We start from the raw sequence: 12,571 nt of genomic DNA, 5'->3' as shown, positions 1-12,571 counted from the left end.
TAAAGTATCTCACCCATTGGCACCAGAAGGGCTTGTTCGTCTCATTTCTGAAGGTTGATGGCGAGCCAAGTTACACCTACATTATGTGGTCAAAGATCAAAATCTAGTCCTGCAGTAACTGTTTTATGCAAACCCTCATGCAAATCTTCATAACCAGTTTAAAAATGTCTCAGAGAGCTCAAGCGGTTACAAAGGCCAAACCACACAGCTCCCTTTGTTGTCCACCATTTTGTACCTACCTGACGAAGCTCCACATGGTGCTCTTTCTCTCTCTCACAGACACACGCACGCCACACGGCTTTGTTGTCCACCATTTTGCCCCATGTGACGTCACTAAATGGTGCTTGCCCGCCATCTTGTCTTCTTCCTATCCCTCTCTCTCTTTCTCACACACATACACAACCACACACGTGTGCCACACTGTTTGCTGGTAAATACTTTGTTTGCTGTAGTTTAGTTTATAGTAGTTATTTGTTTGATTGAGTTTAATTGATTGCAGTTGATGCTGCTTGTTAAATAAATTCTGTTTTAATTTAAGAGAGCAGTTGTTTGTGATTACTGGTGTATTTGCATTGTGATATAAGCTGGGTGCAAGGGCTAGTGTTCGGATTTCACGCCTTCAATTTATTAAATACATGTTATTAATTATGAATAATATTAGTATATTGATTTCAGGGTGGTGCCCCGTTCTTATTAAATCACTTTAATAATATTGTTCATTTATATTAATAATTTATTAAGGATAATGATTTATATCAATTAAATAACCACATTTTGATCTAAAACCCAACATCACTTATAACATAAAACCCCAACATGTCACTTAAATGAGCATCTTCTGTGTATTTACAACACGTTGGGTTTGAAAGGAAATCTTTTGGGCAGCTGCAGGACTTTTATACCAGATTCATAATAAAGATAAAAAGGTAACAACATTGACATTTTATGGAGTTTTATTGCATGATGTGCTATAATTAATTTATAATCAGTGAAGACTTAAAAACATTTTTAAAAACATCGTACAGTTCATATCAGGAAGCCAGAAAAGTTGGTCTGATAATAAAATTTACTTCTATTTCGCCCTTAATATATCATCACAGATTTAAGTTTTGTATCCCAGTAAAAACAGTCTTGTCCTTAATCATCACAAAAGAACAAGATCAGCCCTTGAAATGCCTAAAATCTTAATTCTTTGATTAGGGTTCAAGATTTAATAAGACATAGTAATAATCAGTGAAACTGCAGGGAGTACATCAAATCATCCACTTCTAAATTCATAAAATAAAAACACTCACAAAAAAACACATATTCAAGAATAAAAAAACCTGAATTATTAAAGAAGTTGATGTCTAGCTGAAAAAATGGTAGAAACATGAAAGGGGTGCTGGATTGCCTAACGGTTATGTCATGCCCCATGTACGGAGGCTACATTCCTAAGCAGCAGCTGTGGGTTTGAATCCGACCTTGGCCCTTTGCTGCATGTCATCCCCCCACTCTTTCCTCCCAAAATGTCTTGTCTCTCTTCAGCTGTCCTATCTAATAGAGTCAAAAAGGCAGAAAAAAGAAACTATTATCATGAAAACACAACATCCCCCCCGACCCTCCACCACCCATTGCAATTTCTGGCCTGAGGCCCACCACGACTAATCAAAAGGAAAACTGTCCTATCACTAATCTAACATCTCTGAAACTCACATCAAACATGTCAACAAACCACTTAAAAGAGAGCAGAAATAAACATCTGATGAAAAGGTTGACACCAAATCCAGAAGCCTTGTTTGACTTTTCAATGTTCCCTGTGGGACCCTCAGTGGTTAAACAGGCCTCAGCTGTTTCTCTGCATCAGGTAAACCTAAGGCAATAAAACATTTCATTTAAAAGTAATTTAAGAGATTTAAGGCAATCTTTACCCTCTTATTATCTCAACTATATTTTTGTTAATCTTTTCAGTTTTAACTTAACTTTCTTTTATTCCTATTGGTGTGCATTAGTCTCTACTTCTCTACTCCTAAATCCATTTTTATTTCTACCCTGTTTTGTCACTATTTTATGTTTATTCTTGTTTTTCAGTCGCTGTAAAGCACTTTGAATTTGTATGAAAGATGCTATATGAATAAAGATTGATTGATTGATTGATATCCAGAAGCCTCATTTGACTTTTCAATGTTCCCTGTGGGATCCTCAGTGGTTAAACAGGCCTCAGCTGTTTCTCTTCATCTAAAACCCTGAAATATCAATAATAAGAGAGTTAAACACAAAGGTTGTGATATTCTACTGATAACTTTCATATTACCATTTCATTGTCTACCAGAATTTTAACTTTTAATCACCACTTTTACTTAAACTTACCTGTGCAGATGACGGGCCGGGTTGATCAGCACTAGTGTGAATAGAAGCATTGTTAGCAACTGTTATAAAAATAAGTGAAGTGATTTCTTACAGTTTAAAATCAGAGCATTATCTACTTTAAAAAAATGTTTTACCTGACTGGTGATGTTCCTTCATCTGTGATTATCTTCAGTTCTTGATAGTATTTTGTCACCGTCTCAAGCTCCTCTTTGACATCTAAAACACAAAAAGTTAAACTTCAACCTCGGAAAAAAATGTCTTTGCACTTTGGTGTGCACTTTCTGTGTTAAAGCAGGAATGACCATTTGTGAAGATAATCTGCTTCAAAATCTGGCAAAACCATAAACTTGTAATATCCTCTTAGTAGGTGACTTTATTTCTGTGGATGAATATTAGCATGTAAGTTTTTTCAGGCAGGGATTAAACCTGACATTTCAGACATATTGTATGCAGATATATATGAGCTTCCTGTCTCATGGGGAAATGTCTTTTTTTTGTCCTGCCATGGTCATAAATACATCAAATTTTCAAAATAACATCCAAACTCCCTGTTTGTATCTTTAGATATCACAGGCTTGTGTGTAGGACTGGACGTGTTAGATACCTAACCCACATGAAGTACATTAGTGAAATGTGCTGGATTGTGTAGTAAACATTTTTTAGGGGACGCTATTGAGGAACGAGATATACCTGCACGCTTGCTCAAATGCCACAAAAGTTTTTATTCCATCACAATCCCAACGTTTCCCCCAGAGGTCTTCTTCAGGTAATAATTTTTGGCTTTTTTGCAGGTGTGCAGGTATATCTTCTTCCTAGGTCTGCTGTTTTTGCACTGCCCTGCACCTCCCTGATGTTCATTCAAAAGTGGGGGTCGGGACCCCCTGGGGAGTCGCAAGACACTGAGAGGGGGGGGTCGCAAGATGTCTTCCATAAACAAATAAACATTTGAAGTGACTTAAAATTGCACATTTACCCATTACTGTAAAATTGTATACAAAAGGTTGTTCAATTTAAAATAAAGCCATAGTCCTTAAGTGAGATCTGTGATGAAATGAAAGTAATTTGTAAAAAAACTTTCAAATGTAACTTTGCACAAGAATGTAACAATGTAGGTGTCTGTTGCTCTTTGTAAATAAAAATGCACACAGACACAATGAAATAATACAATTATTATAGGCTGCTGTGTTTTTTTGTGTTTACTAATCCCAGTGTTTGGATATGCCTATGCAAACTTCCAGGGACAGTGGGGGTCCCCAGTCTCTGGCACCGTTATTTTGGGGGTCACGGGCTAAATAGTTTGGGAAACCCTGTTCTAGGGGACATGACTGAGCTATTGTGCAACATCAATGTGACCGACCTACATCAACAGGAAATGTTCAAAGGTTCAATGCTTGCAGATTCTTTAGTTTTGGGTTTTACTTTGGCAGAGTACATTTTGGCAAAATCCTTTTTAATTTCTAAACATCCACATTACCTGGAAGTAATCGTCCATCTGAATTGAGTGCGCGCTCAATAGACTCCTTCATTGTGTCGTTCAGTTTCTTCAGGATTTCCTCCTAAATCGGCATCAAAATATTTCAAATTTATCACCAGGGAATATAAATATAGTGTTCAACATATTCTGGATCTTATGTAAAGTAACAGGTTAAACGTGTGTTCACTGGGCTGCTCAGAAAACAGAAAAGCTAAATACTTTTTCAATAGGATTTTTTTTCTATTGTACTGTAATATTTAACAGCAAAATGTATTTTTTGTTACACTGACTGCAGTGTTTTAATTGCAAAAGTAATTTTCTCAATGATACACATCACCTGATGATAGAAGAAATGTTCTATTGAACCATAGAATAATCAAACTGTGCAACGTTTTTTGCTGTATCTTTTGAGTTTGGATAAAAATCTAGATAAAGATCAAGGTTTACTTTATTGTCCCACAGAGTGAGAATTAGTCTTGGGCTCTTCACCCACGCTGCAGCCTTTAAAACACAACATTCAACTTGTGTGACAAACCTTCAGGTTTTCCAGTTTTGACATCATTTCAGCTTTAGCCTTCTCAAACATGGTGTTCTTATTAGCATCAACATGCTGCCTTATGATTTGCCTAGTGTTTTTTAGTCTTCCTTTTCCTTCACATTTTTGAGCATCTACAATGAAACAGAATATTTTAATGAATTACATTTCATGTTAAATGTTTTGATTCAGTGTCAGGTTTCATATGCCAAGATCTTTCCTCTTACCTTCGTAGCATGTTTGCATGGTTTCCTTGATTGTTGTCGTCAGGCCGCTGTAGATTTCTTTCTTACGCTGCCGGATGGTTTCTTGGAGTTCTATCTTTATTTTCTCTTCCTAAGAGAGAGGATAAAGAATAATCTGTGTTGTAGACCCTCCAACTTAAATGGCTAATATTTATTATACTTAGGGATGCACAATATGAATTTTATTGAGCCAATACCAATAATTACCTGCTCCTAAGAATATAATCAGTAAAGATGTATATATAGAGCTACATTAACGTAGTATATTAATGTCAACAACGAAAAACAAAAAATAGTTAGGCCTTTAGAATATATATATTTTTTTTTACTTTAACCATGTAAAAGTTATTTTTCACTTTCTGCAGATAACCAATGAGGCCCAACACATAGTATAAGCCAGCAGTTGACTAGCCCCCGTTTTAAGGTTTTTTCACATTCGGCTCGATTCTTTCCCCCTCCCCTCTGGTCTACATTCACATTAGTAACATCGTTCTGTGCCTTGAGTACATTTGCATATGTACACCGTAAAACATAAATGAACGCCATTATTGTTAATAATGATTATAAAAAAATATATATATCCGTAATATTGGCCAATTAATCATCTGAACTGATATGTATTGTGCATCCCTAGTATTATCCCTAATATAATCCCTTATATTGATGGTGTTCTTCATAGGCAGTGTATATAATGTTTATAGCTGAATAAATAACATTGTTTTGGTTTCACTTTTGCATGTTTTCTCTTTATTCCATACATTAGTCACAAACGTCAGGTTAATGTTGATTTGCTCGACAAACTACTTGATCAGTCATTAGATTGAATTATTCCTGTGTTTTACCTCAGTCCTGAGAAATTCCAGTTGCAGTTCCACGTCTTTGTACTTCTGATTTTTAATCAGCTTCCCAGTGTCGAGTGAAAAGGAACTGATGGTCCCGTTGAATGGTCCAAGATTTGATTCAGTTCTGAAACATGTTCATAAGTAGCTCTTTCATTAAGTAAGACTGGACAGGTTTCAAATTAAATAATTTCAGCTGTAGAAGATGGAGTGGCAGAATCCAACATAGACCTGAACTTAATCACAACTGTTTCAATAGTCTTGTTCTTAGTTTTGCCCACCCAGCTTGGAAAACTTGACAGCCAATTTTAAGTTTACAGCCCAATCCATCTTCTTAATTTCTATCTGAATACTTTTTTTAAAACTGTTCACCATTAGCCGGGTTCTGCTCAAGGTAACTGCTGGTTAGAAGGACAGTTTTCCTTTGCATAAATGCTGCCAAAGGTTTTCTTATGATGGACTCGTGTTGGGTTTATTTTAATAATACAACATGGAGTACAGGCTTCACCTGGGCTTTTTCTGAAACCGCCAACTAATTTAAATTAGTAGTACGTACTGATTTGGCCAGAATGCAGTATGCAGTATGCGAACAAATCCGAGATCCCCTGTATGCCAAAACTATCCGGATGTCGTACTGATCGGGGTCTGAGCGAGGTCGGATGCACAAACATTATATGCATCAGACCAGTCGTCCTTGCGTACCGTTTCCCACAAGTCAAAGCACCAGGTCAGAGATGATGGACAGCAACGGCCATTGTATCCCGAGAAATAATCACAATCCACACAAAGATACCACCATCAACTTAAAATTAATCACTCGTCAGCTTTTTCCAGACTGTAAGTGGATGCTACCCTGTAGTGGCGTTTGTTGTCAGCTGGGCTGTTGTTTTTTTTTTTACTCCAATGCATTCTAAGACCAGAAACCAGCTTAGTCGGGCCTGGCATACTGCAAAATAACCACAGACTGGCAGTCATACTACTGTTGAACTAAGTATGCAGTACATAAGGCACGCTATGTTCATATGTAGCATGTGGTTTCTAAAACAGCTCTGCTCTTTTTCTAAAGTTTCTTTTGTTATGTTTTGGCACAATGCAAATACAATTGATCTATGTTTTATGTTTCATTACTGCATTGTATACAATAATTGTTTTAATATGCTCTTTGCCGTCGTTTTTAGGAGGCAATTTTTGTCCTTGTTTAGTAATTTCTTACGGGAAGGTCTTTCTAAATTCATCATCAATGCTGTCCATCAGCTTTGCAGCTAAATCCTCATTGAGGTTTAAGTGTTTCCCTTTCGTTGTTTTGTGGACACCATAGTTGTCGATTACACATTTCAGTGTCTTGTGAAAACCACTTCCCCCTCCCTGAAACAAAAACAAAATTAGAATATTTCATTAGACACTAATAATTTAAGTATGGGTTGGACAATCTGTGGTTTTGTTATGAAAATAAAATATTCAGGCACCTCAGGACATATAAAGGACTCCAAGACATCATCACATGAACTTTTAGAGTTTTCAACCCCACGCTTGAGACATTCTTCCAAAGCATCTGTGGCCTCTTGCATGGACTTTTGGACTTCTTTATGTCCACACTTCATTGTTTCTGTAAGGACTTTGCTCACTTCTGTTTTTACCGTAGCCTGAAATCAAACAGAAAACATTTAAAATTCAAAACATTTAAACTACACTTCCCCCTTTCTGGTCTTTCTTTCAATTATCTTTTTTAATTCTTCATAATTTCCTGGTTAATGTTTATTTAACAGAAAACTAATCAAACATGAAATAATGTGTTAAACTGTAATTTTATCAAATAGGACAAACAAGAAATATGATCCCGTCTTTGGTTAATAATTAAATAAAGGTATCCCTTAACAAGACGTGATATACCTGTACTATGTTATGAAAAAGAATGAAAGTGTTGTTACATTATCTTACCCCTCCTCCACAGCGGGCCCCTTGAATTAAGGACAGTATCCCATACGCTCCTGACACATACCAGTAGTTCAGTGTTTCTGAGTGACAGTCATTGAGTTCTTGCAAAATCTTCTGAAGTTCAGGGACTTCTGTAAATAATAAATACATAACAATATTCTTAGACACTTTTCACATGTTTTAAACGTTAAATAATCCACTAACTGTTCCATGGGGGATCACCTACCAGTGTCAGCAGGTTCTAGAAATGTTCTGTCCTGAAACTCATTGGCGCTCACTGTGAACACTTTGAAACATTCATCACTGAAATGTCTCTGAAAAAATAAAATGAATCATTTTAAGGTGGGATTGCAGTTATAGAACAACTTAGTTTTTTGTTGTCGTCAGTCTACAAAACTCACCGTAACCATCCGTTGTTCCTTAAAGTGGTCCTTCACTTCCACCTTTACTTCCTCGTTCCTCTCTCTTATGGCTTCCACTAAACTATTAGAAGAGGTCAGTATCAACTGATTAGCGACACTAGAGAGAAATTAGACTAACACCAATGGAAGGCTAGTGATGTTCAACAAGATGCAGGTAAGGCCTGGACCGCTTTTTTTTTTTTTTCTTCATAAACAAGGCACGCAGTTTATAGCCTGATTGTGATGGTATACACATTAGGTAGGGGGACATCTTATCAGTGTTTGAATATAATTATAATGTTTGAAAAAAAATCACTGACCTTTGACCTTTATGACGTCCAATTTGATCAGACTTGGTGCAGATGAAGTGAATGTGCTGACATTGGCCACCATTTCCAATAAGGCTGCTGTTCAGAATCTCCCATGCTTCTTTCTCTGATGCTGCTCTGTTAATTTCAGCCACGATCCACACAGTGGAACATCTTCCAACAACCTAGAAGGATAAAATAAAATCTAATTGTGAATAACTAAATATCAGCACTTTATAATAAAATAATGTTACACTATTAATAAATGTTGATAATACAGTAAAGCATTTACCATAAAATCTGGAATATTAATTGCACCGGTATATAAGATGCACCCTGTTTTGAAGTTTTGCAGTCTCTCAGAGAGAAAAAAAAGTTTAAACTGTCTTCCTGGGTGAGGATTTCTACAGTGTTAAGCGAAGTCTACAACGTGCAATTTCTGTGCAGCTCATTTTCGGGAGTTTGCACCCCTACTAGCTAGAGTATGGTAGTTGAGTTCTCAGCTTGCAGTGAAAGTTGTGAAGCACAGACCCCTAAAGGCCCTGACACACCAAGCAGACGGCAAAGAACTAGTGGCGACGAAGGCCGCCTGTGGTGTCGGTGCACAACGCCTTTTGTCTTGGCGAAAAAGTTGCACTAGAACACACCGCAAAGACTACAGCCGATGGCCAATCAACATGTACGTTCTGCGCATGCATGAGGCAATAACTCTCCATGCCAGCAGGCGGTGGTAGTCTGTAATCGTCATTCCAAAAAGCGAAAACCGGAAGAGGACGAGGAAGAACGCGGATAAATAAACCGTTGTTGTGATACAAGAAAACAATATTCTCACCGCTGTCGCTCAACACTCGTAATATAGGTACTGCTTATTGAAAATAATGTCTGATAAAAGGTTAAAAATGGCACTGCCGTTGTCAGCCCTTGGTCTTTTATTAGTGGAACAAGAATAGAAGAATATAGACAAGACAAGAATTTCTTCTTGTGCACTGGTTCACCTGTTTAATTTAGCTGAACAGCCAATCAGAGAGATTCTTACACCCAACCACGACGGCTCAAGCCGATTCCACGGCCAAAAAAAGGCCAAATGGGGCCGACGGGTAGCGACGGAGCTGGACACACCGCAAAAACTAGGGCGACGACTGCTCAACGATGGACCGACAGCCGACGGTCTCCTTGTTGTGTAAGGGCCTTAACTTGCAAGTCGTGCTGCCTGACTCCGATGGTCACTCTTTAACTTTAGGACTATTTCAATAAAAAGAACACTGGACAAGGATTATTTAGGGAACAATTTCCCACCGTTTTCTGTAAATGCGTGATTATGACCTTGTAAGGGAGAAAATAAGTGAAAAAGTCGCGCAGCCAGCCTGGTCTGTGACTGTCTTCCTCAGCACAGCATGCAATCAGCTTTCAATACACAATGAATGGGGATGTATTTTTAATCCCATCAGGTTCTTTAAAAATGTGATAGTGGCTGCTGCACCCGCCGTAATGACAGCGAGTGTGTCAGCATTTTATAAAGGTATAGTGGTCGCACCGGTCTATAAGACGCAGCCAACCTTTAAGATGAAAAAACAGGTATTAAAAGTGCTTGTTATACACTGGATTTTACAGTAAATTATTTACCCCTTTCCACATTTCATCTCTGCTCTTGTTGCGGTCCCCATTTCCAGGTAAATCCACAAGTGTGACATTCTGAAGAAGGTCATTATTTGGCACCCTGATAGTAACACACTTCACCAGGGGCCAAAACCACGTCTTTACTTTACCATCTCTGGCCTTTGATCTGCTTCTTGTGTATTTGACAAGTTCTGCAGAGAGCTCTTCAGCCTGCAATAAATGATAAGATTCAGTATTTTATTTTGATGCACCATGGTGAATACAACATCCTGATGGGTAATTGACAATTGGTTGCACAGACAATCTGGTTACTAGTGGACAAGGTCCTAAATGATTTTGCTATGAATGGTACATTTGATATGTGATTGTTTCTATTTAGGATCAAGTTCACTTAAAAAAAATAAAAAATAAAAAAACTTAAAGAGCCCATATTATGCCCTTTTTGGGGTTCATATATTTAATCTATGTACCTACTAAAGTATGTTCACAATAGCTAAAGTTTTAAAAAAGTGTCTGTTTTCATGTTCTGCCGCTCCATGCACCGGCTCACTTCTGACTCTCTCTCTAAGGCTCTGAAGTGCCCACGTTCAGAGTCCCCACGTGTGCCAAGTCTGATCTGATTGGTTGGCCTGTCGGCTCTGCCGTAATTGGTCAGTCGCTCAGCCACTCTGGCTCCGAGGGCCGGGGAGCAAAAACATTAGCACCTTAGCACTACTGTGCTACCGCAGGCTACGGCATATCGTGGGCGTGCTACAGAAGTTAATGGGCGTGCAACATGAGCTGCAGGGCTTGCCACAACGAGCCAATGGACGTAGATCAGTGATCTCACACTGACAAGACATCACACAGACAATTTTCTTTTGAGGGGGGCTAGAACCGAGCGTTACATGCAGCTAATGCTGCAGCTAACAGGAGGACGTAGGAGAAGCTGCGTTTCCGCGGACTTTGAATTTTTGCACATAGATGTGCCTAAACATGCACAGGATACTTGGAAAACACACTAAAGAGCATATAAAACCAGAAAAAGCAGAATATGGGACCTTTAATAACACTAACATTTATTCTATAACTTACTTTTCTAAAAGACAAGATCTTCTTCTTAGAACTGAGAAATTGTGGAATTTCTTTGAAATGTTTCCGATTCATTAAATCGTTTTTGTCCAATATTTCTTTCCATTGTTCTCCATACACTGCTGACAGCATCTCAACAGCATCACTTTTAACCTCTTTAAAATTGATCTTGTCAGCATTGTCACGTTCATCGCCATTTTCCTCTTCGTCGTCTGCATCATTCTGTAAGATTTTTTTACAGCCCTGCACATCTTCCTCGAACTCCTGATGAAAAAATAATCTTTTAACGTAGTTTCATCAAATCAAATGAAAAAAAAATGCATGAAGCAAAGTGATAAGCAGCAACATCATAACTTTTTGAAAAGTGACAAGTACTCATTAAGCAGGTTTTACCTCTTCTGTAATGAATTCAATCTCTGCCTCATAGTTCTGGTTCTGCTTGTTAGCCTCCACCTTAATGATGACTGTTGTACAAGCTTTGTAACTTCCTGAGGGCAAGAGATCATCCTCTCCAATGACAGCATTTATTAAAGAGCTTTTTCCGGCCCCTGTTTTACCAAAGACACCAACCAGCTCCCTCTTTTCTTTCTTCAAACCACCAATTTTTTTTCTGTTGAACAAAGGATTAAATATATTTTTTGATTTATTTGGAAATTAAACAATGAAATAGTGTGTCAGTAATGTTTTAGGGCTATTCTTTAAATCTTTGTTTTCGGGTTAATATATACGTATGTATGGGAGGGGGGCATCGATTTGTGGTTAATTTGTAACAAATGTTTCATATCATGTACGTCTTGTAACCTGCTACTGGATGCTTTGAATTTCCCTCGAGATCAATAAAGTATCTATCTATCGATCTAGCTATTACATTTGTTGATCAGCTGTCACACGGTCATCCAGCAGCAGCAGCGGAGTTTAGCCAACAGAGACTCGCGCATCATTAAAAAAAAAAAAAGGTAATAAAAGTATTATTTTAAATCTTAATGATTTCATACCAGCCACTATATACTGCAGCAAGAACTTTGTTTATATTCTGTGTTAAGCTGGAAAACAGGAACACTTCAAGAGGCAATGTAATTGTTCAAAACAAAATGTTAAAGTTGATCAAAGTAAAACATGTTTTTTTTTTAAAGTGGGCAACCAAAAATAAATCTGGTTAAGTTCTCAATAAATATGTAAGGTATGTTGAAATGTTATGCTAGTTTCAGTTATATATTAGGTTTCATTGTTTTGTTCAGGTAAATCATATTTATATTTACACAATGTCCCAACCTTCTAGGAAATTGGATTGTAGGTTTTTTCTATAAGTAAAAAGGGAAAAAGAATGATAACAGATTTGAACTTGTGATGGGCACAGGTCATTGCAAAGAGAATACAGTCAGAATAGGAGAAAACAAACATTACAATGAATTTTGAATAACAGTGAAGGTCAGACTCGTACAGCTACCAGCAATAACGTGTCATAAGCTTATGAACAAGTCAGTGTTTTTTTGTAAAACTTTCTAAAATGCCGCACTAGAAGTTAATTGCAAAATGAATGACTCAACTCCAGAGATCAGTCGCTAATGTCTTTGTAAGCATGTCCGCTAAAACAAATAATAATATGCAATATAAAAAATGTATTACTTACTTTAGAAAATCCTTGAGCTCTGTCTGAGGTAGCCTACTCTCAACACTTGCCATGATTTTTTCCACTTCAGGCAGTACATCTTCTCCTGTTGGAATGAAAGTAGAGAAAAAAAGACAAATGTATCAATATCGTTTTACAAAGAGAGGAAATAAATGTAGAGCATGAGA

At 37.5% G+C, this 12,571-nt stretch overlaps 2 protein-coding genes across 4 annotated transcripts in view; both read right to left on the bottom strand.

Annotated features, from left to right (window-relative positions):
* Positions 1–935: 935 nt before the first annotated feature.
* Positions 936–12,571, bottom strand: part of LOC132995658 (nuclear GTPase SLIP-GC-like) — a 46,479-nt gene continuing 34,843 nt past the window's right edge. For all 3 annotated transcript variants that reach the window (XM_061065740.1, XM_061065739.1, XM_061065738.1), the window contains 17 exons: positions 12,405–12,489; positions 11,168–11,384; positions 10,778–11,038; positions 9,710–9,913; positions 8,099–8,271; positions 7,779–7,860; positions 7,604–7,691; positions 7,381–7,508; positions 6,909–7,085; positions 6,656–6,807; positions 5,446–5,569; positions 4,586–4,694; positions 4,359–4,492; positions 3,824–3,905; positions 2,484–2,565; positions 2,350–2,380; positions 936–1,852 (listed from right to left, as the gene is read on the bottom strand). In XM_061065740.1, coding sequence (XP_060921723.1) covers positions 1,826–1,852; positions 2,350–2,380; positions 2,484–2,565; positions 3,824–3,905; positions 4,359–4,492; positions 4,586–4,694; positions 5,446–5,569; positions 6,656–6,807; positions 6,909–7,085; positions 7,381–7,508; positions 7,604–7,691; positions 7,779–7,860; positions 8,099–8,271; positions 9,710–9,913; positions 10,778–11,038; positions 11,168–11,384; positions 12,405–12,489 — 2,156 coding nt within the window. In that variant the 3' untranslated portion in view covers positions 936–1,825. The remainder of the gene's footprint in view (positions 1,853–2,349; positions 2,381–2,483; positions 2,566–3,823; positions 3,906–4,358; positions 4,493–4,585; positions 4,695–5,445; positions 5,570–6,655; positions 6,808–6,908; positions 7,086–7,380; positions 7,509–7,603; positions 7,692–7,778; positions 7,861–8,098; positions 8,272–9,709; positions 9,914–10,777; positions 11,039–11,167; positions 11,385–12,404; positions 12,490–12,571) is intronic.
* LOC132995655 (nuclear GTPase SLIP-GC-like) overlaps positions 936–12,571 on the bottom strand; it is a 30,189-nt gene continuing 18,553 nt past the window's right edge. Inside the window, exon 25 of the transcript XR_009677041.1 lies at positions 936–1,493. The gene's annotated coding sequence lies outside the window, so the exon portion shown is untranslated. The remainder of the gene's footprint in view (positions 1,494–12,571) is intronic.

Source organism: Labrus mixtus, chromosome 20, assembly GCF_963584025.1.
Source record: "Labrus mixtus chromosome 20, fLabMix1.1, whole genome shotgun sequence".
Lineage (NCBI taxonomy): Eukaryota > Metazoa > Chordata > Actinopteri > Labriformes > Labridae > Labrus > Labrus mixtus.
The sequence above is the reverse complement of the archived record's forward strand: the minus strand, read 5'-3'. Positions and strand labels throughout refer to the sequence as shown.